The sequence below is a fragment of the Solea solea genome, chromosome 11, assembly GCF_958295425.1.
Source record: "Solea solea chromosome 11, fSolSol10.1, whole genome shotgun sequence".
Taxonomy (NCBI): Eukaryota; Metazoa; Chordata; class Actinopteri; order Pleuronectiformes; family Soleidae; genus Solea; species Solea solea.
In genome coordinates, this window is record NC_081144.1 from 21,630,586 (window position 1) to 21,658,118 (window position 27,533).

Sequence of the window (27,533 nt, forward strand, 5' to 3'; positions counted from 1 at the left end):
TTGTTGGAGTAATTTTGACACAACATAACCTAACCTAAGCCTGATGATACTTGGTCCCTCAAAATTCTTAATTATTGTTGTGTGAATTAACTTAACAAGAATTTTGAAGGTCAATATGAAGCTCATACAAAATGTATTTCCTTAACATGAGTGCATCCATGTATTGTGCAACGGTGTGTATTCAGCCATGGACACAGTGCTGGTGCATTTTAATGTCTATCGTGACTAAAACTGTAATGCATATGTAATTTTAAAGGCTTAGTTATTATATTAGAGAGCATGACGGGGTATTAGGGCCATACACAAGAAAAAAAAGTTTAAGCTTTTGAGAATGAATAAGTCGTAGAAGACGAAATAATTATGCCTCCATCCATGGCTAATTCCTTCTATGCCACAATTAATTGTGATGCCATATGCCTTCAGTTTATCATAAGATATCAATATGCCATGAAGCGGCTCTCTGACAACATGGGAGAGGCCACGCTCGCAGGAGTTCCACTCCCTCTGGATCCAAAATCCAGAGTCTTAGTTTCTTACACTGTCTTTCCAAAAGCCCTGATACTGATGCCAACGTGTATTTCCTTCTTTATTAAGCCCAGACCAAAGTATAACTTCAAGATGCTCCATGTTTGTCATCTTATCGCAGGATACAGCTGATCTGAGGTTTTTCCTTGAAAAAATATTACGACTTTTTTTTTCTCAAAAGCTTAAAAATGTGCATTCTACAGTATGGCCCGACAGCTTTGTCATAATGAAGAGACTTCCATGTCTTTTGTGATCATAAAGCTGGTGCTGTATAAGTATATGTATGTGTATAAAAAGTGGAAAAATATCAAAACACGCAAACTTTCAGTCTCCCCACTCAACATTTTAGTTGTTTTACTTCCAATTCATTTAGTATTTGGCCTCTTGTTTAAGCTGTTATTCTTCTGCTGGTCCGATACATGGCAGCTTTTATGGCAGTGTTAGTGGAATGCAAATTTGTTGGCTCACAGTTAGACGTTGATAACCGCTTCTCAGAGTCAGAGTTCTGGAAAAAGAGGATAAACTTCTTGAAGTGTATTTGGTATGCAGTTCCAGCTGCTCGATCGTCTTCTTCCTCGTCTTCCTCACCTGCTCTTCAGGCCGGGACAAACCACACTGGCACTGCGCTGTCCCGCCCTGAGGGTCGAGCCATCAACGAAAGCATCCAAGCGGTGGACTTCACCACTCCTGTACTTGACATGGATGTGACAGTGCTGTGAATATTTACCAGTCCAGAACCATTGTCAATTGTATGAGTTTTTACAACGTTACACCAAGCCTGTGCTTGACTTGGCTTTGCAACCAATCAGAGGAGCTGATGGTACAGTGAGAGAGAGGAATTAGAAGTTTTTTGGTACTAAAAACCACAAACTGCAACACAGCTAAAAGTGAAAAATATGGGACGTTGAGGTAAAGAGAAAAAGAGTTTGCTTTCAGTAAAGCATTTGTAAATTAGTAATAGCAGCTGATCATGTAGTTTTGTCTTTTACGGCATCGTTTTGGTGAAATTCTGCTGAGCTTTCTTTCCTAATAGTGAGGTCTTTTTACCAAAGCAAAGTGTAAAAACTGATTTTGTCCTGGATGTTTCATGCTGGTGGCAGTGAAGCTGAGTGTGGTGTGTTACCGTTGAAAAGAACAGTTTAAAATAACACGGTGGCCCACGACGCTGAGCTGTTTTAAGAGCCGAAAGTAAACTAAGTATCTGGTTACCTGACGCTGAAATAACCAGTAAAGATCTGTGCTGTGCTGCAGACTCATGGAACCGCCTGGAGAAGGTGTGGAAGAAGTGAGGTTGAGTCTGAGGTCAAGTCAATGTGTGTGTGCAGGTCATCCCCCCCCCCCCCCCCAGAGGTTCCTGGAGATTGCAGAGTGGCCCCGGTGCTGGGTTTTGGACAGTAAACAGAGCCGGTGTAAGGTCACACTTCCACTGAAGTGATCTGGTTCATTTGGGCCCTCATGACCTGAATGCTGTTAAGGATTTTTTTCTGGTGCCCGGCTAATGTCACGCCCACTCTGTGGATGTCCCTGAAGAGAAAACACATGTTAGTTTCACCTCAATATTTTCACTTCAACAATTTACAAAAAAAACTTAAAAGATTAATTTTTTGCTAAATTTGAAAATCCAAGCCAAAAAATCTAATATAAATAAATCTTTACATTCACTGCAAAGCAACATTATATCATTACAGAGGATCTGCTCTGCATAGATAAACAAAAAACAATCTTTGCCTGTGGTTGTTCAGAATGTAATAAATGTTAATTATCACTATTAATTAATGCCTATTATTAATTCAGTGTTTTAGGCCCATGGTTCTCAAACTGTGGTAAGTACACCACCAGTGATACGTGAGCTTTCTCTGGTGGTACTTTTAGAAAAATGTGAAATAGTGTTGCTACTACTAAATCTAATTACATACAGTATTGTTCCAAACTGAACTGTTCCACTCAGTGGAAACACAGCTCATCCATCTCGCATAAGTCATATACTGTATGTGTTTGAGATAAGAGAATAATGTCTAACATACTCAATGGTCATTTGAGACACCAAATCAAAGCTGGTGAAGCCTTCGTTGACGAAGTTCTCCTTGTACTGCCCCATCTTAATGGCCTCCAGCCACTCGTCCACTGTGCTGAAAGAGGAGAAGTCTGGAGTGTTGCGATCGAGCAGAGGTAAGTGGACGCTGGTGGAGAGAAAGGGGCAAAGAAACAGAAGAAGAGCCATGTGGGAAGGCAATTAGCCATGAGCGTTCATGTTTGGAGGAAGTGAGGGAAGGTTCCCAGCAGGTCCCTGCTGCCATACCTTGACGACAACGGTGTCATAGCCTTGAGGCTGTTGGGGTTACGGATCATCTTGTCCAAGGTGCTAACTATCTGGGCGAATTTAGGACGATTGTTACGCTCCTTCTGCCAGCAGTCCAGCATCAGCTGATGTAGAGCGTTTGGACAATCCATAGGTGGAGGTAACCTGTAGTCCTGTTCTATGGCATTGATGACCTATGAGTTCACAAGACAACAGAAGTCAGAGAATATGACTAGAACTGTATTTCTGTACGGATTCTCACTGATAGTGAGTGAAAGTGTGTAGAGTGTAAAGGGGTCAATGTGACCTTTGAGTAGCTGTTAAAGGAATTCTTTGGTCTGCACTTTGAGCCTCCAACTCTGAAAGTAGTGTAGTGTGAACTGGACACAGGGACTGTACAACTTAAAAACAAACCTCACAGTTCAAGTCACATCCACACTCTGCACTTCTACTCTGTGTATTGCAGAAATAGATTTGGAATCTTGTACTTTTTAAATATACTTGCTGATAGAGGATTGTGAGAAGCACCATATTTATGTATTTCTGCTATATTTATATCACTAGTCTGGATGACCAGTCAAAGCTGCTTTAAACTGCAGTTTCTCCATTCACCCATTCACTCACGCATTCATGCAGCGCATCAATGAGCAGCGCATTTTCATACCGTGGGGTTAAGTGTCTTGCCCAAGGACACATGAGCTCTTGTATTGTATTACAAGCAAAAGGACAGAGGATTGTTAGCTTTAACAGTTAAATAAGAACATTTCATGTTTTTGTCACAAAACTGCCTCCATTACATCACATCTAGCAAATAACTCAGTTGTAAACAATCAGAGTCTAAAGTAAGAATGTGATTCTGCCTTCCACTAAATGACCAAATGCAGTATCAGTGACCACGATGGTGAGATACATAGAGCTGGTCTTTGCCTTTAAGAAGCCAGTGTTAGGCTGCAGCTGAATCAGAGATTTAAAAAAAATAAAAAGTTATTTTTTAATATTCATTTTAAAAAGCATTTTTAATCTCACCAAAAACATACAGTTATATTGTAATTAGATTTTTGTAACGTTTGTATATATATATATATATATATATATATTCATTTTGTTTGTTTTTCATTTTTACATAAATTTTAATTTAAACTACGTCTGCATAGTATTATTGTTCGATATTGTAATATTCTGTATGTTCAATATTCTCTACAACAATAATGATGTTGCCTACACGCTTCTGAAGCAGGTAAACACAGTGAGCAGATAAAGTTCTTCTGCTGGAGGGGAAACTTTATGGTTTGTGACAGAACTAGGCTAACAGGTTCCCTCTGCTTGCAGCACTTATACTCTAAACTGGGCTAAACACGACATGGACCAAGTTCATGATGATAGATGATGTATTTTAATCTATCTATTAAATCAATTATAAAAAAAATTACATAATCTTGTCTCATTATTTAATTAAAACTATACTCATTTAATTAGGAGTAAAATATTCCATTAGATTTTTTTGAATGTTGATTACATTTAAATAATTGTTGATACTACTAAATCAAATTACAAATGTCAATAAACAAATTGACATTCTTTATTCTTTATTTATTTTTTTAATCTATTAGTAGATTGGTTTACAATTAAGCCTAGTTCTACAGCACGTTATTGCACATTGTTAATGTGTCACTGTGTGGCACACATAAGCAAACTCTGACTAAATAATGATCCACAAAACAAATAATTTCTGTGATTTGGAATAAAATACGCTGCCTTTACATTACATTTTGCGTCACTCACATCTTGATTGCTCATGTCCCAGTACGGCCTCTCTCCGTACGACATCACCTCCCACATGACGATGCCATAGCTCCAGCAATCACTGGAGGAGGTAAACTTCCTGTACTGAATGGCCTCGGGAGCTGTCCACCTGATAGGAATCTTTCCTCCCTGGACAAAAACCACAAAGGCGGAGGTCAACAGTGGCACAGTGGATAGAAAGCGAACCCTCCAACCTAAATGATCTGACACTACACAGATAAAATTCACAGCAGTGTCATTTGTGCAAACTCAAAAGAAACTTGCTTTTAAGCACCAAAAAAACAGTTTGGGTTAATATGAAATACGTAATATGATGACTCTCTGTGTTCCTTCAATTCATTCATAAATCTAATGTCATACTTGGAGAACCGTATTTTTAACTTAGCGATTGTTTCTCAGCATCTTTGAGAAAAGCTCTCGGGATCACGACTCACTCACCAGAGCGCTGGTGTAGGTTGGATCTGAAGTGTCATCCTCGAGGAAGCGCGACAGGCCGAAGTCGGACACTTTGCACACCAGGTTGCTGTTGACCAGGATGTTCCTGGCGGCCAGATCTCGGTGGACATAGTTCATGTCGTTCAAGTATTTCATTCCTGCTGCTATGCCTCGCAGCATTCCCACCAGCTGGATCACCGTGAACTGCCCGTCATTTTGCTTTGAGGAGGAAACATCAAATTCAGGTTATTGAATGGAATCATGCAAATTAACGAACATGACAAATTAATTAATTAACTATGATTCCTAGTCGAATTTTGGTTTAGATCAGAGGTCTCAAATTCAATCAATTTACACAGACTTCTAAAATATTTTCATTCTCAACTCAAAGAAACTTGACCATTTATCAGTTTGACTCCGTTACCCTGAGGAAGGAGTCCAGTGATCCGTTCTCCATGAACTCAGTTATGATAATCACTGGGCTGCTCTTGGTCACCACCCCCTCCAAATGGATGATGTTGGGATGGTCGAACTGGCCCATGATTGACGCCTCACTTAGGAAGTCCCGCCTCTGGCGTTCGGTGTAGCCGGCTTTCAGTGTCTTAATCGCCACGAGGATCTCTCTCTTCCCAGGCTGACGCAGGTTCCCACTGCACACCTCCCCAAACTCTCCTGATAGGAGGACAGAGCGGTCAGTGGAAAGTGTATTTTATTTTTATTTTTTTTTGGGGGGGGGGGGGTTCAGTTACTTTGACTCTGCATTGTTATGCTCAACTTCATGCTACATCTGAGAGGGAAGGGTTGACTGGGCATTAGGGTTTCATTCATTGTCTACCACTTTATCCTCTACATGAGGATTGCAGGGCTGCTGGTGCCAATCCCAGCTGACATAGGGCAAAAGATGGGGTACACCCTGGACAGGTAGCCAGTCCATCACAGGGCCAACATACAGAGACAAACCATTCACTCTCACACTTACACCTATGGATTTTAGAGAGTTTAATTAACCACAGCATGTTTTTTGACATGTGGAAGGAAACTGGAGAACCTGGAGAAAACCACATTGATAGAATACCTAGTTTGGGTACTAATCTATTTATGAAAATGTTACAGTGGATAGAAAGCACCCTAACATCACCTTTCCTCTTGCTTTTATCTCATCACATGTCAGCTTCAAAACATCTGCATTCTCATCATTTCCCTGTAAGTTCACGGCCCTTCTTTACCTGCACCAATCACTTGTTCGATCTTGACACAGGCAATGTCGATCTCCTTGGCAAACTCTCTGACTGCTTCATTGGGGTCTTCGTATGTGAAGGGGTCAATGTAGATCTTCATTCCCGGTGTCACTTCAACAGAGAGAAGACACAAAAAGTAACATGGTACACCATCAGTCAAAAGTTGTTTTTTTTTATATATATAATTATATAAAAAATTATAATTGCAAGGTATAGGGATGATAAAGTGGAGTGAAATATATTAAGGGTGACTATTAGTATTGAGTTTCATTACTGTTGTTTACTTTTTTATGATGACCATGTATGTATATATATATATATTATTCTTTATTTATGTTCAAAATAAATAATAAGCAATATTCAGCTACAAAATACAACCAAATAACTTGACATCTGAAGATACACTATGTGGACAAAAGTATTTGGCCAAAGCTGTTGACTATTGAATTCAGGTATGTTAATCAGGCTCTGGGCTCGGCCCCTTATCTTAGCAATCTTAACGCTTCAGCATACCAAGACATTTTGGACAATGCTATGCTTCCACCTTTGTGGAAGGCCTGTTTTCTATTCCAACATGACTGTGCCCCAGTGCATAATGCCAGGACTACAAAGACATGGCTTGACAAAATTTTAAAAATCTTAAGGAAAGTCTTCCAAGAAGTGTGGAAGCAGTTAAAGTAATGTATTTGAATACATCATTACAGTCCCTGTTGGTGTAATGGTCAAGCGTCCAAAGACTTTTGTCCCTATAGTGTATCTAGTATGTTAAAATGTTATGTTTCGCTTATGCCTAAGAATGGCTGTGATTGACACTGTGGGAAACTGAGTACCTTGGTGGAGGTTTGCACTTTCTCCAGTTCATTATGTTAGTGTTTGTTACCAAATAAGATTCAGTCCCTTTTCCTATCGCCTTAGTGTGTTGTCTATATATTTGGTCTGTGCCTGGTAAATGGTTTGTATACATATATAAAGCCTTTCACACACACTCATGGTGCTGTTTTCCATCACAAGTCACTTATTGACACAGTCCAGGCAAAGCTGTCAGGACCAATTACATGTTCAGCGTCTTGCCCATGGACTGTGGAATTTTAAACACTTCTGATTTTTTCATGAAGAAAACTTTTAAGGTCCTCTATGTGATTTGAGCCACTAAAATGTCAGTAAAATCTGAAAGAAAAAATATAAAACCTTCGACCACAGTACTCAAAGGCTGAGCAGAGTAAGTGATACTTACTGTGGCCGCTGGTGTAATGCTGAAGTTTATCTGTGTACTCTGACTCTGGTCTGTCTGAGCTTCTCCTGCTGGAGACAAATGGGAAAAGCATCTTTTCACTTTCTCAGAGAAAAATGAAACAAACACAGTATCTCTACTCTCTCTCACTTAGCAGACGAGCAGCTGGAATACACAGTGATTGAGTGATATTTATTTGGTTTTAGGTAAGAAAATACAGATAAAAAAAACACATCACCTGAAGACATATCATGCTATTGTCTCACCTTTGGCACACAATTATGAAGACAGTGATGGCAATGATGAAAACGACTCCTGCAGCAGCTGAACCAATGATGAGTGGCAGCTTCTCCTGGATACTGGACTTGTATTCTTCTACAGGTCCAAAGACAAAACCACAAAACAAAGTTGAATTATTTTTTAATAATACAATCATTAATTCTAATTAATAATAATTAAATAGGGACTCCACCCATTCCATGATTACCTGAAGAGCTTTTTCTTTCAATATTCCTTAAACAATTTTAGTTCAGTGATTACATGTTTGCACCTTTTAATCGATTACACAATTAGAAGTCAACCACAATAGTTTAAAGTTGCTTTTCTGTGACAGTAAACTGAATATATCTGGTTTGTGGTGAAAACCAGATATTTTTAATTTCATTATTTCATTTTTTTAGAAAACACAAATCAATGTTTTTCACCAGATTATTGAATAATGAATATCATCATTTATTGCAGCACTTGTTTCTTAGGGATTTTTAGTCATCTTCTTGAGTTTGCAAGTTTGAACTTCCAAAAACATTCCCTCAAAAGCACAAAACATTTCATAACTCCTAATGTAAGACAATTGTGAGTGCACATTTACTAAGCCAGCAAAAAGGATGGCACATCCTACCTTCAGTCATTGTCTGGAAGTGCATTTTGCCACTAAAGCGTCCAAATCCTGCAACAGTCCGAGCTCGGACCTGAAATACGTAGATGGTTCCAGGCTTCAGGTTTCGTATGACTGCAGTGTTGGTCTGACTCCTGGTGAGAGATGAGTTCCACTCTGCCTGGTTCTGAAACACAAACATGACAGATTATAAACCTGGAAATGATCAGACAAGAGTCTTAGTTTATTTCAAGGTGTGCCACACATGGTTCACAGCGCAGAAGACAGTGGAAATACTGAATGTCACCAACAGAAATATCTGCAGCACTTTCTGTGTAAAGCAATGAAGCGTTTCAGTTCCCTGAATCCATTCATTTGATTAAATAAGGCTTTATACTGCAGTCCTAACATTTAGCTGAGTACAAAGGCATAATGTCAACGTCACACCCTATGTAAAATTATGACTGTGATTTGAAATTGTGCAATTAAACTATTTCAATCAAGCTTTCATCATCATACAATTTTTTACAAACTATCATTGTGATTATTGAATGGAAGCTTGAATTTAATCTCAAATTAATCAAATTAATTTTTTATTTTCTTTATATAACACAGTCATAGGTTTTTGTGATAATTTAATCTCCATTGCATATGTAAAGTGATTCATATGCAATGGAGATTAAATTATCACAAAAACCTATGACTGTGTTATATAAAGAAAATAAAAAATTAATTTGTAAAACCATTGAGTAAATGTTAATCCCTGATTAAGGTGAATAATGGCAAATTTCAGCCATTGCAATTTGCTTCAAAGCATATACATACTTCAAAAAAGAGCAATGAGGATAAATAAACAAGGCTGGATATTTGAGATACCAGGGGTGGGTCGCGGTTGAAATAAATAAACAAATAAATAAATAATACGTAGGTTAACATATTGACTAGATCTGAAATGTGAACATTCTAAAAACATTATTTTTCAACAGGCAGAAATGAGTAGACCTAGACGATCTGCGCAGCTGCTGTGTTCCATGTTTAGCAGACTGCTAATACAATGAATGATGATCGAGTGGCGGGTGAGTGCGGTTGTCAATTGCTGAACGAAACATTGCTGCGGGTGGATTATTGATATTTAGCAGCAGGTGCGGATGAGATTACAGCTCATCCGCACATCTCTACTGGATATTATGATCATACCAATGCATTATTTTACAGTCTAGTGAAATTCAGAAGATCAAAGATTATGTTTAAAGCTCCTTTAAAACATTTTTTTAATCCTAATCCTTGTGTGAAAACCATTCTAAAGTCAATCTGCTGGGTGACTCTTTAGAACAGACTATAAAGTCCTTGTTTTTGGAGAAAGTACAGAAATGAGTAGAGTTAAGCTAAATATTGATGCAGGATTAAAACGGAGGGTACGAAAGGGTATTGTTTTTGAGCTAATTAAGTAAATGTTTAGTTGATGTAGCTGCAGATGAATAGTGATGAAGCATTGTGCTTTTTCCTGCTCCTTCTCAAACACATATCCTGTTTTGACTCATGATGGAAATTGTAGTAATGCATCCTTTTGATATATTGACTTTTGTTTTATTTCTTTTATTGCACTTTTTTTATATGCTAGTCGAGACAAATGTGTGTTTTGCTCAGCCCTATCCACTCAAAGTGGTCCAGACATTATTAGAAACCCTGAATCCTCTGATCAGCACTGTTGTACCTTCTCATAGTACTGCAGCTCATAGTCCAGGATTACTCCATTGGGCTGATCAGGCTGGGACCAGGACAGTGTGATGCTGTCAGGAGCTCTGCTAACCTGGTGGATGATGGACACTGCCGACGGCACTGAGAAAGAAAAAAAGAGGGGCTGTTAGAGGTGAGGACATCATTGTGACAGGCAGAAATTAAATGGTTCCTGACAAAGAAACATCTGGACCTACTCATCCAACCGTCAAGAAAGTCAATAAGTAGGACCACTCGGGAATTGGAGCATAAGATAAGATGCACTTTTATTGATCTCCATGAGGGAAATTCAGACATGGAAGCTATAAGAGTGACTTTTTACATGAGATCCAGAGGCAGACATCCTTCATTGTTGTTTGACTCTGCCACAATTACATTGTCACTCAAACACATACAGAGCTCCAGAGGCTGACGTCACACAATCCCATCATGCAACACCTCATCTCATATCAGGTGCAGAATCCATCTCTTGCGTATTATACTTTAATATCTTGTTTACTTTACATGATTTTAATGCACTGTGTAAGCCTCCTCCAAAGTAGAATGAAGACAAGTTTATCAGACAGTTGGAAGGATATTGCAGGTCTGGACTAATGCCCAATCAGGCTGGAGAACTGACCTGCAGCACCTGAAGGGATTATAAAGGTCAGATATATCCAGTCTGTCAGGTTTGGAAATGTATTTCTTGAGTTACTGACATTTTTAGCACGGAGTGAACTCTAATGACGTGAAACTGGCACTGGCCAGTGCCACTGGCATTTTTGCATTTTCCTGCCAAAACGGCAGAATAAACAAACTGAGTCAAATGACGTCCGGAGCTCTATATGCAAAAAGCCCCATGGAATCTGATAAGAGTTTCCTCGCTCATGTTGCATGGCCACATACCAGGTATTTATCCGATCTAGTAAAACAAACTGAGGTGAGATTAGGGTTGGGTACCGAAAACCAGTACTTTTTGTACTTGGTACTGATTCGCGTCGGTTTAAATTAATTATTAAATATTTAAATTAATCAGTGCCAAATTTCGGTACTTGAAATGTCTGAGAGAGCGCGTGAACGTGAGAGCTACACGTCGCAAGACTAGGAGAGCACGACAGCAATAATGGCGAGCCGAAAGCGGTCGAAAGTGTGGCTGCATTTCACAAAATTAGACGCAGACAGCGCTCAATGTAATTATTTGCGATGCAAAATGCAAGGCGGGCCAGGGGAAACACCTCAAACCTGATGAAGCACCTGGTCAAACACGGGATTTATTTAAAAGCTGAAGAATGTACCGTTTTTGACTCATGGAAAGTGACGAGTGCTGCATCAGTAGCACTGCTAGTAGCAACACCCCTGAAACTTGTGAAGCTAGAAACGTAGACGACGAAATGAGCGATGAATCCACCTCATCAACGCGTTCAGGTAATTATCAGCTGACTGATCAGGTGAACTAACTTGTTGTTGTTGTTGACCTGTTGAACTGGTCCTAAATGTTCTATATTTATTTCTAACTCACATTTATTTATGTTTATTTATTTACTTAAATCTTAATAAAAAACTGAAACTATGAAGTGTAGACTTTGTTTTACAACTGAAATACATTTCAAAAGTACAGAAATAAGAATTGAAACTGAATTCCAGATACCAATACCGGTAACGTATCGGTTCAATTATGAACAGTACCCAACCCTAGGTGAGATAAATCGTAATTAATGACTGCACATCAATGGATAAAATCAGTCCGTTCAGCCTGGTAATTAAAGTTTTCCCATCAGTTACACTGAGTTCTTACCAGCCTGGTTGGTGGTGATGTTCACAGATGTGTACTGTGCTGAATAAGGACTTTGGTCGGACACTCCGTTGACAGCCTGTATTTCAAAGGTGTACAGGGTATGAGCCAGGAGGTCACTGATGCGCACACGCGTGTCGGTGAGTCCCAGCTGGCGCGGGACAAACTGCACGTTGTCTCCACAGCGGGTGCAGCCTCCTCGTCCACTGCCACAGCTTTTACAAATGACGTTATATACGACGTCTTCTCGGCCGCCGGTCTCCTGTGGTGAACTCCACTCCAGCCTCAGAGAGGTCTCGTTCACGATGGAGATGACGTTTTGTGGAGCTGAGGGAACAGCTGGAAGAGAAGAAAGACGCAGAATTAGAATTCAAAGGTTCTAAAACATCGCTTGTGTTTAATAGTTTCCACTATTATTAACATAATAATGATAATATCTACACAAATATATTAAATTTGATAGGTGTCATGTCTCACATTATTGCACAGCAACATTAAAATAGTGTATAGTTAGTGTATAATGTTTTCTGCTAATAATTGATTATAATAAGTGACATTCCTTTCATTTCAACATATTTAATATTTGGTTTTATTATAAATAATTGAACATATGTTTAATTTATTCTATTAAGTGTCCATTTCATTTAATATTAGGTTGCAAATTAATGCAATAATTTATGCAATAGTTACTTTCCCTGGTAACTATTTACTTGTATAATGCTGTAACTCAGTTACTAACTTGGTTACATTTTGGGAGAAGTAACTAGTAACTAAAGCTCATTACTTTAAAAAAAAAAAAAAAATAATGATAATAATATGCCCAACACTGAAAGGGGAATATATTCAATTTCAGCCAATAAACTCTCCTTTAATCCCAAATCACAAGAAGCAGTTAATACACTATCAACCTAATATGGATCACTGTTGACATCATTTCGGGTTAGAAAGATTTGCAGAAATCTACAAGTGCAACATAAGACACTGGAGACTGGGTTGATATATAAAAAATGATGTAGCTTCTGGTTTCACAATGTGATGTGACAGTTGATGGCAGGTGTAAACATACTGGTACAGGGCATCTGTGGAGGGTCAGAGTCAGTGCGGTAGTAGCTGCTGCGGCAGACGCAGGTAGTCGCTCCCTCGTTTGTGGTGCGACTGTTGAAGGGACACTGTAGACATTTGTGTTCTCCCTGCGCCACCTTAAAGAAGCCTGACACGCACGCTGTACAGAGGGAGACACAGTCGGTGCAGGCAACGCAATGAAAAAAGGGGAAAGAGAAAGAAAATAAATTAGCTTCATCTTAAAGTAGCTTTCAACATCTTAAAGTAATAAAAGGAAAAAAAAGGGTCATGTCTGTTATCTCTACATTTGGATGCAGCATATATGTCTAGTCATATTGCCCCACAGTGTCTGCATCATAGAAAGGTCAGGGCATTGGAGTGACATGTTGTCAGTTCTGCTATCCACTGGGTCTAAAAAAAATAATTTGGAACTGAGGAGACTGATTACACAAGTTCTGTAAAATGTGCAGGAAGAATTGTTTATGGATGACTGTGACACTGACCCTTTGCTATTATGACTTAATGTGATGATAAACATCTACCAGAGTTTGAATTTTCTCTACCACAATATTGAAACACAGACACAAAGTATCACTTTATTGCAGTGTATCGCGTTACGTTACATTGTAAATAGCTGTAAACTGAAATGTAGTATATTGCTTTTAAAGCAAACTTGCATAATTGGCCCCTAATCGATTTTATGTGGCCCGCCTACTATTGACACAAAATAACCAAGTTTAACTTAAATGGGACCATCAGCTGTAGTTTTGTGCCTGGTTAGTTGCATCAGTGAATTGAACTAAAGTGGCAGGTACAAATGAAAACGCTATAACAGGACTGTTCCGCTGTAATATTTAAATGGTAAGTGTACTGCCTTTGTAACAGGCTTTTCTATTCTTAGCAACCACTAAAAGCACATTTTAACTTTCAGGTTTTATTCACCTTTTCACAAACACCTTCATACAGCACTTCTATTTTTAGCACATTGTCTATGAAGGGTAATTCTGAGGCTCAGTTACAACCTGCTCTACTTCCTGAGTAAGTTGGACAATCTTATTTCTACTATAGCCTTAAATCATATCTTTATAACAAAACACAAAAGGAACTGAATCAGTAGAAACCGGACATCGGGATTTCTTGTTCCACTTGTCATGCAAGAGGCTTCTTCAGTTCTTAAATTGGTGGTGAAACTTAGGAATTATTGTGCGTTCCATTTGTAGTCGAGACTCGGAATTTCCAAGGTTGGGGGTGTTGCTGTGTAAGGATTTCTAACTTTCCAACTCTAAGTAACCTCATCAACCAGTGTTGGCAACCTTGTTGTCATATTTAGCAAGTATTCAGACCCCACTTTTCTTTTTAAAGTGACTAGCGACAAATCTAGCAATATTTTCTGAATTGGAGATTTTTGGAGACTCTGATGTGAACGCATCTATCGTGTTACATACAGTATGTAAATAAAAAAAACGAAGTAACTCCGTCTAGGTGTCTCTTTTGGGTCCCTTGCCGGTCCCAAGCTAATAAAATGGGAGGGTTGAAATTGTGACATTAAACAAAAACAAGAATCAACAGAAGAAATGTTTGTTGTTCTAAACACATTTATGGTGTTTTTTTACTCACTATTCTCTCCTACAGCGTCCATTACAATTACATGGCCGATTATGTAAATTACGTGATGATGTCATTTAGCGACTTCTAGGACAGCCAATAGCTACTTTCCTGACTGAGCAGTTGTTAACACTGTCACCACCCTGACATGAGATTCCAAAATGGCTGCCACATAGTACTGCTACTGTTGCTGTTTATAGCATTTTTGTCACATTTGTGTCACAGTAAATCAGTTATACATATAGTATTGTTTAATTATTCATCGTAGACATGCTGCTATGCTATTTGTGTGCACAAAATAGAAGCGCCACGTGAAGCGCTGGTTTCAACTGGTATTGCTAACAATAGCTAGGTGTTCCAACTTCTCAACTGGAACACGTTAAACTAGGGGGTGACGTCACGCCCAGGTCCATCTTCTGATGTAAAGAGCACACAGCATTAACCTGTGTGAAGTATGGGTCATGCTAACTGTATTTCCAGTGTGTCCTAATAAAGCCTTGTGGATGAGGAGTGAAATTTTTAAAGAAATCTTAATTTTGTAATCTGAATGAGAATCTACCCAGAGCTTTTATGCCTGTATCTTAACATCTGAAGCAAAACTGGGGGCCCCAGGCAAAAATATATGGGGACCTATAGCTAAGCAAACTAGATCTCCTGCTCCCCCATTCGCTTGAAACACATGATACCACACAATTCTCAAACTGAAAGCGACAGCTGATGCTATCTGCCTTGCTTTACCAGTTTTGCCAGAAAATCTAAAGATAAAGCTGTTAGCACTGAATTAAACATGAGATGAATCAACCAAGTTTCCTGCTGCTACAAATCAAGCCACTGACATAAGTTATTTAGTTGGCGTGACAGAATCGCACCCTCTACTTTTTTCCTTTCCTTCTCCACTTTCTTTTGCTTCATTTTAAAAACCCTTTAGCAGTTATTTCTCAAAACATACAGTATATATTTTAAGATTGGCTGGCTTGACTACTTAAAATATTATGAGGTGTTACAAAAATTATTACAAATGTTATATTATGCACCCAATTTGTATTTGTATATTGCGTCACAATAATTTGTTATATTTAAAATATTTTGATGAAGCACACTGTTACCGTAAAAAAATATTACAATTTTCCACACCTGACCCAAAGGTTTAGTTTGACAAGCGATAACAACAGGGTAGCACTGTCAGGTTCCTACCTTTGCAGACTGTACCATTATCCACTGCCTCAAATCCGGCTTTGCACACGCACCGTCCAATGGGCACCATCCACTCCCCGTCTCCATTACAGTACAGCTTAATGGGTACATCCACCTCCTCACCATTTGGAACACAAACTCCTCTGGCTGCTACCAGTGAGGTGCTCTCTGCTCCAGACAGAGTCTCAGGAAAGATGGCACCATTCTGGATTACTTGGGAACATTTCCTATAAAAGACCCGAACAGCGATGAGTGACATGCAGGCACCATAGTCCTGGAAAGCAAGGTAGAAGCCATTGCGCGAAACTGGTCCAAAACTCCGGATCTCAGTGTTGATCTTCATGATGCGACCTCCAAGATCAACCTGAGAGAAGCTTTCATCAGCTGCTATAGTGTCCACCTTCACCCAGGGGTTCTCCATCCAAAGTGGGGATGATTTGGTAGCTGTGTCCGAGTCAGACTCGTAGTAGTACAGGTTGAAGGTTTCTTTGCAGGAGCCAGGGACGTTGGGTATCGAACCGCAGTCGCGCACTGAGAACTTCATCTGGACATGGATGCGCTGAGCACCACGGCGCTGGGTGTACTTGGTGCGTACCCAGTTGTTCTGGCTGCTATCAAAGACATTGCACACCTGGTATGTTCGGATTGTGTTCATGTTTTCATCATAGCCACTAACCTCCTCCCACTGAAAGAGACAAGAACAAAATGTAGTAAAGCATGACATGTACAAAATAAAGGCACATCTGAAACTCATTCAAACAGATTTGTTGACTTCCTACCCAACCTCTTCTCATCTCGTGAGCACTATACAATGTTAGCGCATTCCCATGGGAGAAGGTAAGGGTTAGGGCAGGTTTTCTAAATCCTGGTCCTTTAGAAGTTCCCTTGCTCCAAGACACCTGTTTCAAATGGTCATCTCATCAGCAAGCACTGAAGAGGCCCTATAACGAGCCATTTATTTGAATCAGGTGTGTTGGAGCAAGGGAACTTCTAAAACATGCAGGGCAGCCAGGATTGAGAAACCCTGGGTTAGGGTTAGGACAAATATCCAGGGTTTACATTGAAGTCAATTGAAAAGCCTGGTGTGACTGTGAGTGATGTGACGGTGTGGTGGTTTATGACGATCTCAGGATGAGAATGGGCTGTCCTCCCACCCTGTTTCATAACTTTGTGACTACACAGCAGGGTAAGGTTACAGAAAACCTTAAAGTGTGTGTAAAGTGACAGAAATATCTGTTCTGCCTTTGTCACAAGGCCAAATGTGAATAACTAAAAAGTCCCAAAGTTTTTACATTTAGGTTTCAAATCATATAAACTTCAGTAACATTTTGGTAGCAGTTTAACAAAATATAGAATACTGCTACTGCTCTCTTTTGCACTCTTTCTCTCAGTGGTACTGCAGCCTCCCAGCAGGAGTCTACTTTTCTTTCTGTTCTTCTTCTCTTCTTCATTTCCTCGTCTTTAAGATTTTTAAATAAAATTGTTATCGTGTTAGAGGAGAAATCCTGATCAGAAGACTATTACTCCTTAGTTAAATCTTTTTTTCACATGTTATTTTCATATAATGGGTGAAGATGGGAATCTGCATTTACATGCATTTTAAGTGTAAAACACCCAGATGGGGCAGTGAGTCTTGAGCTGACTGCAAAGTTGACAGTGGACATTTGGTTCAGGTTAGATAAGATCTCAGTTAACAGCTTCCAGAATAACGTTATATTACTTGTGGCGCAACTGCTCAACTGTAAAAAGGGATTTTTGTTTCTCCACAGATGTGTTTGAACTGTTGGTCTGCGTCTCCTTCTTTATAATAATTTAATGTCTCAACCCAACTACATGCTGTAAAGTAGTGCATTGAGGGAATGCATGATGTGTTCTTTTGTGCTTTAAAAATAACACTGAATTGATTTGTAATTCAGAACACTGGCACTGAGACACTGAAAAAAACACCGTCCTCTTGTCTTTCCACTCCAAACAGATCAATGTACAGTATGTGTTGTTTTCCAGCTGTCAATCAAAACGTATCGAGCATTTCTAGTGCAGTCACCACAGCTGTTGCCGGCATGTTTTACAACACTGTCCTTTGTCTTTGGTGCACTCACCCCCTGTGACGGGTAGATTGTCCAGCCCAGTTCTGCTGTTGCTGTTGTTGAATCCATTAGTGTTTCTGCACAAGACAAAAATCAGAAGGCCATAGTTAAAAGGGAACGTTCAGCTAGTAAAGAGGTACTTGCACTTTTTTTTAAACCCGTCTGTTGAGTTTACCAACAAACACTATAAGACCAACATAATAGTAGCAGATATAGTTTCCCTTTTGTCTGTGGATAGTTGACATGTTCTATCTGTTTCTTCCACTCCATTTCAGGAGGACTTTGTCTTATAATGTCATTGTTTTTATGGAGACATAAAGCTACATAAACCCATCCATCCATACCCATTGTGTACCACTTTATCCTCCACATGAGGGTCAGGGGGCCAGTCCCAAATGACATAGCACGAAAGGTGGGGTACAACCTGAACGGGTCACAGGGCAAAGACAGAGACGAACAAACCTTCACTCACACACACACTTACAGGCAATTTTAGAGTGTCCAATTAACTTTTGCATGGTTTTTGAAAACGTGGAGGAAACTGACGCACACACAGGGAGAAAATGTAAACTCCAGCAGAGAGTTAAATGTCCTTTTGCTGACTTTACTGATTCATCTCTCATTTCTGCAACAGGCACTTTTCTCTGTTCTCACTGAAGCTTTGTTTTGGATAATTAGGTATAATACAATGGGACGTTTGTGGCTCAGGAGCTAGAGTGGTTCATCTTCTGACCAGAAGGCTGGTGGTTTGATCCCTGACACTAAATTCTTTTGGCAGCTGTGTTTAAAGGTGTGAAGAAGTAGTCCCACATCCTGTGACTGGGTGTACAGTTTAACAGCAAACACTATAGCTACACTACTGAGTGGTCATCAAAACTGGTTATATATTTACGGTATATAACCACAAAATTTGAGATTCACTTTAAATGAAGCAGCCATTTGAATCATTAGGAGGATCTGAATCCAAACGGCCCATTTTTCCGGCTGCTCGCTTCCTGTTAGTATCAGCTGCGATTAATGAGGAGCTGGGATGGAGCAGCGAGGCAGGTGTCAGAGCCGCCACTAAACGGGAATAAAGAGGCCAAGGGCATTGACCCGCAACCAATTCCCACAGACTCAGCCAAGAAGGAAGCAGGAGCGACGGACCAACCTCGAGATCTGAATACGCCTCTGTTCTAAAGCTGCCCTTGTGTTTTACATGTTCACTGGCTGGTGGTTACAGTGACATTTAACTGTGTTTGGTTGTGTTTTTACTGCACTTTTACTGCACAGTTTTGTTTTCTGTTTCCATTTCATACATTTTTTGACAAATTAAAGTGTTTTACTCCTTGTTTTAAGTCCTTACTCAAAGGCAACACCCTTCAATAATTCATAGAACTAAATGTTAGTACATAGAAGGTTTGGTATTGGCACCAAAACAAGCTGTAGTGAGGAGGGACAATGACGAATGAGGGTTTGATTCCCAGCTCCGCTTGTCTAGATGCCGATATGTCCTTGGGCAAGACACTTAACCCCACACTGCTCCTGACGGCTGTGCCAGCAGGGTATAGATGGTATGAAAAATGAGAGAGATTTCCCACATCTGAGGTCCATCCATTGCCAATCTCAGCTGACATGGGGCGATAGGTGGGGGTCACACCCTGGACAGCTCGCCAGTCCATCGCAGGGACAATTAACCCCATCACTTTATTGCATGTTTTTGGACTTTGGGAGGAAGCCCCCCCCACACACACACACACAGGGAGAACCACTGGTGTAGCTAACCACTACACCACTGTGTGGCCCCACATCTGATGTCAAACATTCAAAAAGGATAATAATAGGTGTTATTTATAATTAGAGAAAATTATAATGTTATATATATATAAATATTGCCATCAATCATCGTCCAGCCCTAGACAAAAAAAAACGTCCCACATGCCTTTGTTCCTATAATATATGTAACAGTTATTCAAGATAATCAGCTAGTACCGCCCGTCTGTCCTGTGTACAGATGTGAGATGTCAACCTGACATCCATCATGATCAGAGATACAGAGATAGAGAGATAGAGAGAGGAGCTTAGCATAGAACACTGGACATGATATTGTACATTTGTTAATAATGAAGAAGAGGTGAGCATTTAAAATGCAGGCAGACGGGAGCTGATTACGGGATGTGACACTGGAGCAGGGAAATGGGGACAGTGAGGGCTGCTGGTGGAGGGGGTGGAGGGGTGGCATTTGTATACGTTGCCCTGCTTTCGTGACTAAACAGTTGTCATGGGCAGCTCCTCAAACTCTACAGTCTGAACCCAACCGACTAATACATAATCTGTGATTCACCGAATTAATATCCCAGTGTTAGGATATATATACATATATGTGTATATATATCCACAAGATGGAAAGAGGAAAGTAGCTCTTCCTCTTCTTCTGCCTGTTTCTGCGTGCTTCAATGAAAAGTAGGGCAAGGAGGAGGAGAGGGTGGGCCAAATAAGTCCACCACACATAATCCTTGCAGGCTGTGCCACGCTCTGTGTGCCACGCTGGATTAAACCCACAGGAATAAATTCACTTTGTTTTCTGTCACAGCTCTTCCTGCCACGCTGCCTTCAGCACTCGGCCTGAGTTATTCGGACTGTCTTTACTTAATTAGATATCAGACACTGTTATTACAACTGGAGCCAACACAAGTGCACATTTGAATATCATATTTGCACACAGTCTGCACACACTGATACTGTACATGGCTGGATTATTGTGTTATGCAGCCAAAAGGATCCAGGTGATTTCTCGTGGTCTGCTGCAAGTTGTAATTTGATTAAAGCTCCAGTGTATACTTTTTGGTGATTTTCCTTTCGTTTGTTAATATTATAATTCTGCCTCTCTTCTTGCCTGAAAATAAACAATATAACCTTACTTACAATATAAGTGAGGTTTGCGTTTTATACTGCGTCTTTCATCTGAGAACGGGCTCTGCCAAGTAATAATACCAGACCTGACTGTGGGAGCACAGGGACAGGTGGGGACACAGCATTTATTCCTTCAAACTGCAGAACGACTGGGTTTTAGGAGCAGTGAGACCACTTCTGAAACTTTTTGAAGGCACTTCTTTGTGTTTGCAATTATACTACAACCTGTATGTAGTCTAAACACTAGAAGAAACACACACAGAGAAAGTGGTGTTGAGCGAAAGGTTACCAACTATCCTTTCGTAACGCTGTGTCCCACATTTTTATGATTGTTTCACGTCGGTTACGATTGCCAAAAACAAGATATTAAAGGTTTTCATTGAAATCACCAGACACAAATGCAGCATCTGTGCTCTGAGTCTGTGTGGGTATCACACACACATTCTTGTAAAGGATTTTTAGTGAGGCCACACGCAGACATAATGCATTCCCAAGCCCCTTACCTTAACCTTAGCCAACACAGCTAAATGCCTAATCCTCACCACAGATCTAACCCTAAGATTAACGCACTTCTAACCCTAAAAACTAAAGTTGTGAGGACCAGACAAAATATCCTCATTTACCCAAAATGTCCTTCCTTCCTTTGGTTTATTTTTTTTTGTACACACACACACACAAACACTGTGTATCTATATGTATAGAAAAATATATATATAAAAAGTGTGCAGCTGGATATTTTCAGATAATCAACAGTAGGTGGTACAAACTGTAACTTGCACCACTGTTCTAGATACATTAAAATAAATCTACAATTGTGCATTTGGGTCTTTTAGTTACGTATAAGGCCATACGTATAATTGTATGTTTTGACGTACAAATTGATCTGTAAATTAAAACATTTACTTAAATAAAGAGGTAAACACTACCTGAAATAATTCCATGTTTAAGATAGGTGTTAACCGTCTAAACTCTGGTAACTGGACAGGTTATGAACACACTACAATTAAAACCTTCTTGATTTATACAGTATATCACTGTAGACAGTTCATGGATTAGCTGCTCTATCATGGCAACAGTCTGGTCATTGATATGACACTGCTCTGGCTCTCTTGTCATGGTGAACCATAGGCCGACCAGGAACTGGGTCATGAGTCATTTTGAAGCTCGATGTTTTCTGTCAGTGCTCCCAGGGGCAGAGAGCACTGTGCCGCTCCTGACACTGAATATTGATTGGCTTAGATAACTGAGTTCTACTGAGAAATGCCAGCAAAGGGCACTAAGGCCAGACTGGCTTCTATCCAAGAACAGAAAGTATCGTCTCTAAGGAATAAGGACAACTGTGGGGTCAAATGGGTTAGTATAAAACTTTAAGGGTCAAAATCAAAATTTAATTTGTCCTTTTTTAAATGGAGATGTTATGTTACTGAGCATAAAAGAAGGTCCCTGGTTCACATCCAGGTTCAACTGAGGGCCTTTCTGTGTGAAGTTTGCATGTGTTGGAAACCAGAGAACATGCAGAGATTGACTGGATACTCTAAATTGACTGTAGGTGTGATGATCAGCACTCACACCGTTCTAAATTGGGCTTGCAACTGGGTGGCTGCCAGTTCAGGTCAAGGACTAGGGTGACGCTGAGCAAGGTGCACAACCCCCATTGCTCCTTGGGTGCAGATAAGTGCTGTAAAGTGTGTTCACTACTGGGGTGTAAAGAGGACGGGTTAAATGCAGAGGTCAAATTCACTGTCACTATTTTTTTGTGTGTGCAAATAAAACAAATTCTCCTTATTTTGTGGTACTGTATTTCTTCAGTGCAACATTTCTTTCTTCAAACATGAAGAGTAACCCCCCTGGCTACTGTCACACATATTTTGGAGAGAATCAGAGCTTGTAAAATGAAATTACAAGTGTTGAAGTGTGTCAGATCCCACTGGACGTGGCTTCATTTTGCACTTGATAAATTTGTGGGTTGTGGCAAAAAAGCTGTCAATGTATCCACTTTTCCATTAAAAAAAATGTATATACTAGCATCCGATTCACATAGTAGACCTTCAAGAATATGGAGAAGAAAAAAAATCCCATTATAGCCAACATCAAGACATTATGTGTCACTGCACTACTTGAACATTTCAGGTTGCGATTCAATGCCTCAAGATAAATGTGGGTTCCCAGTCTGGATCGTTTGAGAAGCCAGTGTAATTAATTGTTTGAAGATAAACAAATTATTCTGCGACACCATGTGCTGCATCTAATCACACGCTTTCCTGCTGCTCTCACCGAAGAGCAACACTGTTCCTGTGCAAAGTTCTCCATGAGACCAATGAAGTGTGAATGGCATTAACAACACAGCCTGCTACAAAGACAAAGCAATTATGTACAACACAACTTCAGCTGAGCGACGCCGCAGAGTTACGATACTCTGCTGGCCTTTTCTGGACCAGTAGTCCTCACAGAGACGAAAACTTCATATGGTTTAAATACTAAACCCTACCTCCTTGGATTCTATGCAGACACCCTGTCAACATCTTTTCTGAGGTGATGGGTCAACCTTTGGAGACCTACTTTTCAACAGCTGCTCAAAACTCAAACTGAGGCCGGTCAAAAAGATCTCCACAGAACCCTCTCATGTCCTGTTTGAAGAGGACCAGCTCTTGAACAGATAAAAACATTCATTCTCTATCGCACTTCTTAACCAAAATTAATCTCTCAGGAGGGACTGGTTAGGCCACTGAGGAAAATGAATATATTTAATGAGTGATTTAATTAACAAACTTCTGTTGATAATTTAGGGAAGAAAAGGAAGGAGATGGATTACAATTACACAACATATCCATAGACACATTTTCAGTGGTTATGGCTGGACTAATAACAGCTGCCAGAGTAGTACTTAGTGACTAGCAATTAGCTAAACCCCCAGAAATATGAGAATGGGTAAAATTGTTTTTGACAAAAACCTCATTAAGGGGCCAACATGGGGGCCAACTTCCTCTCACTCTCTCTACATGTTTATTTATTTATCTTGTAGCATTCCTGGCTGAATAATGGCCTGGCTCCTTCCTTTAATGATGGTTTAGAATGTTTTATTGAAAACTTAATTCACTCCAAAGATAAGTTAAGTTATCCTGAAAAGACAAAAAAATGAAATAAACTAAATACAAGTTTTCACTGACATGAACATAGGAGTTATCTCCCTTTAACTCCTCTTTAGCCCTTTTAATGCTATTTCGGTCAACCTCTGCTGAAGTGCTGAATGTACAATATTTCTACCCAAACATGTTGTTTATATTTGAAGAAAAACACCTTAATATAGGAATATAGCAACAAAATGTGTAAAACAAAAGTAATTATGACGTGATGCTACTAGCATAACATTCACATGAAACTCTTTGAAGTACTAACTGAGATTAAAGAAGAAAGATTAACTCAAAACACACATAATACCAAATGAAACATATACAGACCTCGTGTCCTTGTCAGCCAGGTGCTAAAATAAACCACGAAAAGTGGTTGAGACTCAGTTTGCAGCCTTAATTGGCACTAGCTACGTTTATCTCGTTTTTTTCTACTTCCGGTATTTTAGCCTTTCAAAATAAAACCATCACTTTTGCACAGATGTCCTACCACTATAAAAGTAAGACAAAATGTATGTCATTTACAATCTATTTTTGCCGTTTACTTAATTATTTATATATTTATTCCATTTGTTTAATAATTATTATATTAAAATGATTATTAAAATCTGTATAAAGTCTGTATAATTTCCCCTTCTTTGTCTCTTGATGTTGCCGTGTAATTATTTTGTAATGAACCAAGCTAAGCAAATTAATGAAAACTTCAAATTTCTCCAAAAAATATACATACAGAAGAAACTAAATGACCTCGGCAGTTGGGTGCAGAGAACATTGTCTGTATATAGGAATCAGTTATCATATATAGCCATACAGATGATTCAGCAACTACACATACTGTATCACATCACAATGATCCCATTACGTTTGTTTTCAGTTTCAAAAAAAAACCTTATCTGTCCCCAGGGGCCAATTCAAGGAGACAGAATGTGGTCTTGTGGAAAAGGAGAATCAATGAAAACATGTTGTTCAGATATTGATAGCACTATTCACCAACAATGGGCCCAATAGGTGTTGCGTATGGAACTAGATTTGTGTCAGTATTTTCAAACAACACTTTTCACGAAGCAAACAACACTTTTAAAAATATTGTATTTTATTGTTCTTTGCGCTCCCTGACTTGATCTTTGCGCCGTGTTTTTTGTTTTGTTTGTGGGCGTGCCTTAGGAAGCTGCCTGCTGATTGGCTACTTAGTTTTGGAGAAGTTCTGGAGAGCTCAATGGACCGGAAGTCATCGTTGTGCGGCATTAGATGATTTGCACGTTTGTTTCCACTGAGTGTAGATTTTAAACCAGATGAGTTAAAACAAGTGATCCATCATTTTATTGGCAGTCGATGAATTCAGGCAAACACGTCAGTTGGAAAGAATGTGTGAATTGTGTGGGTTGAATCAATAGTGATGGGGACGAGACCCCCTATGCCGAGTCCGAGTCAAGACTGAGTCTTTGAAGGGTCGAGACTGAGTCGAGACCGAGTCCGTTGGTTTTCAAATACAGTCGAGTCCGAGTCAAGACCGAGGCTTTGAGGAAGCAAGTCCGAGTCGAGACCGAGTCCTTTAGGAGTCGAGACCGAGTCGAGACCAAGACCATAAAAACATGTCAGTTTTCATATTCATGATTTAGTATCACCCACGTTAATAATCAACAGTTAGGCCTACAGACTAAGCTAGATTGGGAATTGTTTAGAGGAGCAGTCTTAACGTCTTAATATGGACTATGCTTTTACTATCATTAAAAAAATCCCTACCACATGCATCATCTTCTGCCTATTTTTATAAACTGCTTCAACAGTGCTGCTCTGTCATCAACATGTTAAGCCCACCCTGACTTTTTTAATCATAGTTAGGACACATGAACATGAACATAAAAAAATGCGGTGGTCTCGAGGACTTGGTCTGAAATTACGAGTCCTTCTCCTCCCACTGTGGTCCGAGTCCGAGTCAAGACCGAGTCTTTGAAGGAACAAGTCCGAGACGAGTCTGAGAAAGCAGAAATCAGAGTCCGAGACTTGACTCGAGTACTACATCACTGTGAATCAATACCTGGCTGTTCAGCATGAGCTGTACTTGCTGACCTGCAGCTTAACAGCATTTGTAATTAAAGATATTTCCTATATGGCAACAATAGAATGAATTATCCATACAACATTGAGCTAATGCTTTTGTACTTGAGTATATCATATTTGTGTATATATCTCATCTCGGGTTTTTCTTATTGTTTGGCTGTTTGACATCCAGCTTCAAAATAAAAGTCATGAAAGCTAGTGAAAGTAATGCAGGGTTCACTGCCTGTTGAGCTAATGATCCTGGTAAATGTCATCAATTTCTGCAGGATCATTGAATTTAGGGGAGCAGCTTCAAGATGCATTCAAGAAATCTCATCACTGGAGTAAAAACATTTTTTATAAATGCATTAATTGAAAAACACATGTGCTGAATACTTATATATAATAGTCACAATACTAATCAAGTAACCAAATACTCATGCCCATCCGTTCTTTCCATGAAGTTTAATTGTTGTTAATGTTTTTATGTTATAATTATCGCACACTTTATTTTAATTCCCCTGTCCATCTGCAACACACTCATACAATGATTACTTGATCAGCAGAGAAATGAGAAGAGAATTGATTACACAGTTGTAATTAGAGTCATTTTATGTTTACATTTATCTTGCCTCCTTATCTATTTGTTTTTAGATTAGTTTGTTATTTATGTCAACAATCCAGGTAATCAAAGGTGTTTTTTTTAATTTTTAATTAGAGTAGCAGAAAGCAGTATTGCTGTTATTATTATTATTAGTAAAAAGAAATAGTCTGGCATGACAACTAATTTACTGTTAGCAGTGAACCCAAAGCAGAAAGTCATGTACACCTTAAACTTTTTGAACATTTCTTCTTCATTTCATTGCAATTCATATAAGCATTGCAATATTTACCGACGTATATGTTCTCCTAATATGGTGCAGCCTTAATTATAAGAGAACAATTCGAGTCAGAGTCTGTTGACATGTTTTGTCGCCTCAGTTTTTCACACTGCAGCTCTGCTCCAACGAGAAAACAGTCTCTTTTTTTTATTTTACTAATTACTGAGGGAGCTCCACACACACACACACACACACACTGCAACAGGAGTTAAACGCCGGCTTACCTTCGACAGCCCACACTGACGGCAGGAACCAGAGAAAATAATAAAACATATCCATCATTATTCCACTGTTTAAAGCCAATGCGTTCATGGCGCAGCTTTCCAGCTGTGGGCCATTCATTCATTCATTCATTCAGAGATACAGAGCATCCTCTCCATCATCATCATCATCCTCATCGTCATTATTATCCTCAGCAGCAGCAGCAGCAGCAGCAGCGAGAGCTAAAGACTGAGGAGCTGCTGCTGCTCAGGCCAGTCTGGGCGAAACCAAAGTGAAGTGGGGGGAGGAGACACGAGGGGGGGGAGTGGCGCACACCAAACCCCTGCTCCCTGCACTCAGTGATCCCATATGTACTGAAGGTTTAGTCTGGAGAAAGAAGGGGAAAAAAAACCTGTGCTTTTAAAATATTTTGAAGTCATTTACATTTCAATTAAATTGAACACGTTATTCAGTTTTATTTCATCAGTATATTTCCATTCCTATTTGCTTTGCAGTGTCTCTGTCAGGTC

At 39.5% G+C, this 27,533-nt stretch overlaps 1 protein-coding gene across 3 annotated transcripts; it reads right to left on the reverse strand.

Moving 5' to 3' along the window:
* Window positions 1-365: 365 nt before the first annotated feature.
* Window positions 366-27,251, reverse strand: LOC131468716 (ephrin type-B receptor 2-like). 3 transcript variants are annotated; one of them, XM_058643244.1, is made up of 16 exons: window positions 27,027-27,251; window positions 17,874-17,938; window positions 15,775-16,459; window positions 12,980-13,135; window positions 11,917-12,252; window positions 10,120-10,244; window positions 8,430-8,592; window positions 7,798-7,906; window positions 7,535-7,599; window positions 6,289-6,411; window positions 5,487-5,734; window positions 5,066-5,281; window positions 4,607-4,756; window positions 2,825-3,018; window positions 2,550-2,705; window positions 366-2,049 (listed from the first exon to the last, which is right to left on the reverse strand). In XM_058643244.1, exons 1-16 carry the CDS (start codon window positions 27,142-27,144, stop codon window positions 1,941-1,943), a joined length of 3,018 nt encoding a protein of 1,005 aa, XP_058499227.1. In that variant the 5' UTR covers window positions 27,145-27,251; the 3' UTR covers window positions 366-1,940. The 3 variants fall into 3 exon arrangements, with proteins under 3 accessions (XP_058499227.1, XP_058499226.1, XP_058499228.1); XM_058643243.1 differs by having other exon boundaries at window positions 7,535-7,602; XM_058643245.1 differs by lacking the exon at window positions 27,027-27,251 and adding an exon at window positions 24,212-24,306 and having other exon boundaries at window positions 7,535-7,602.
* Between the last annotated feature and the right edge of the window lie 282 nt (window positions 27,252-27,533).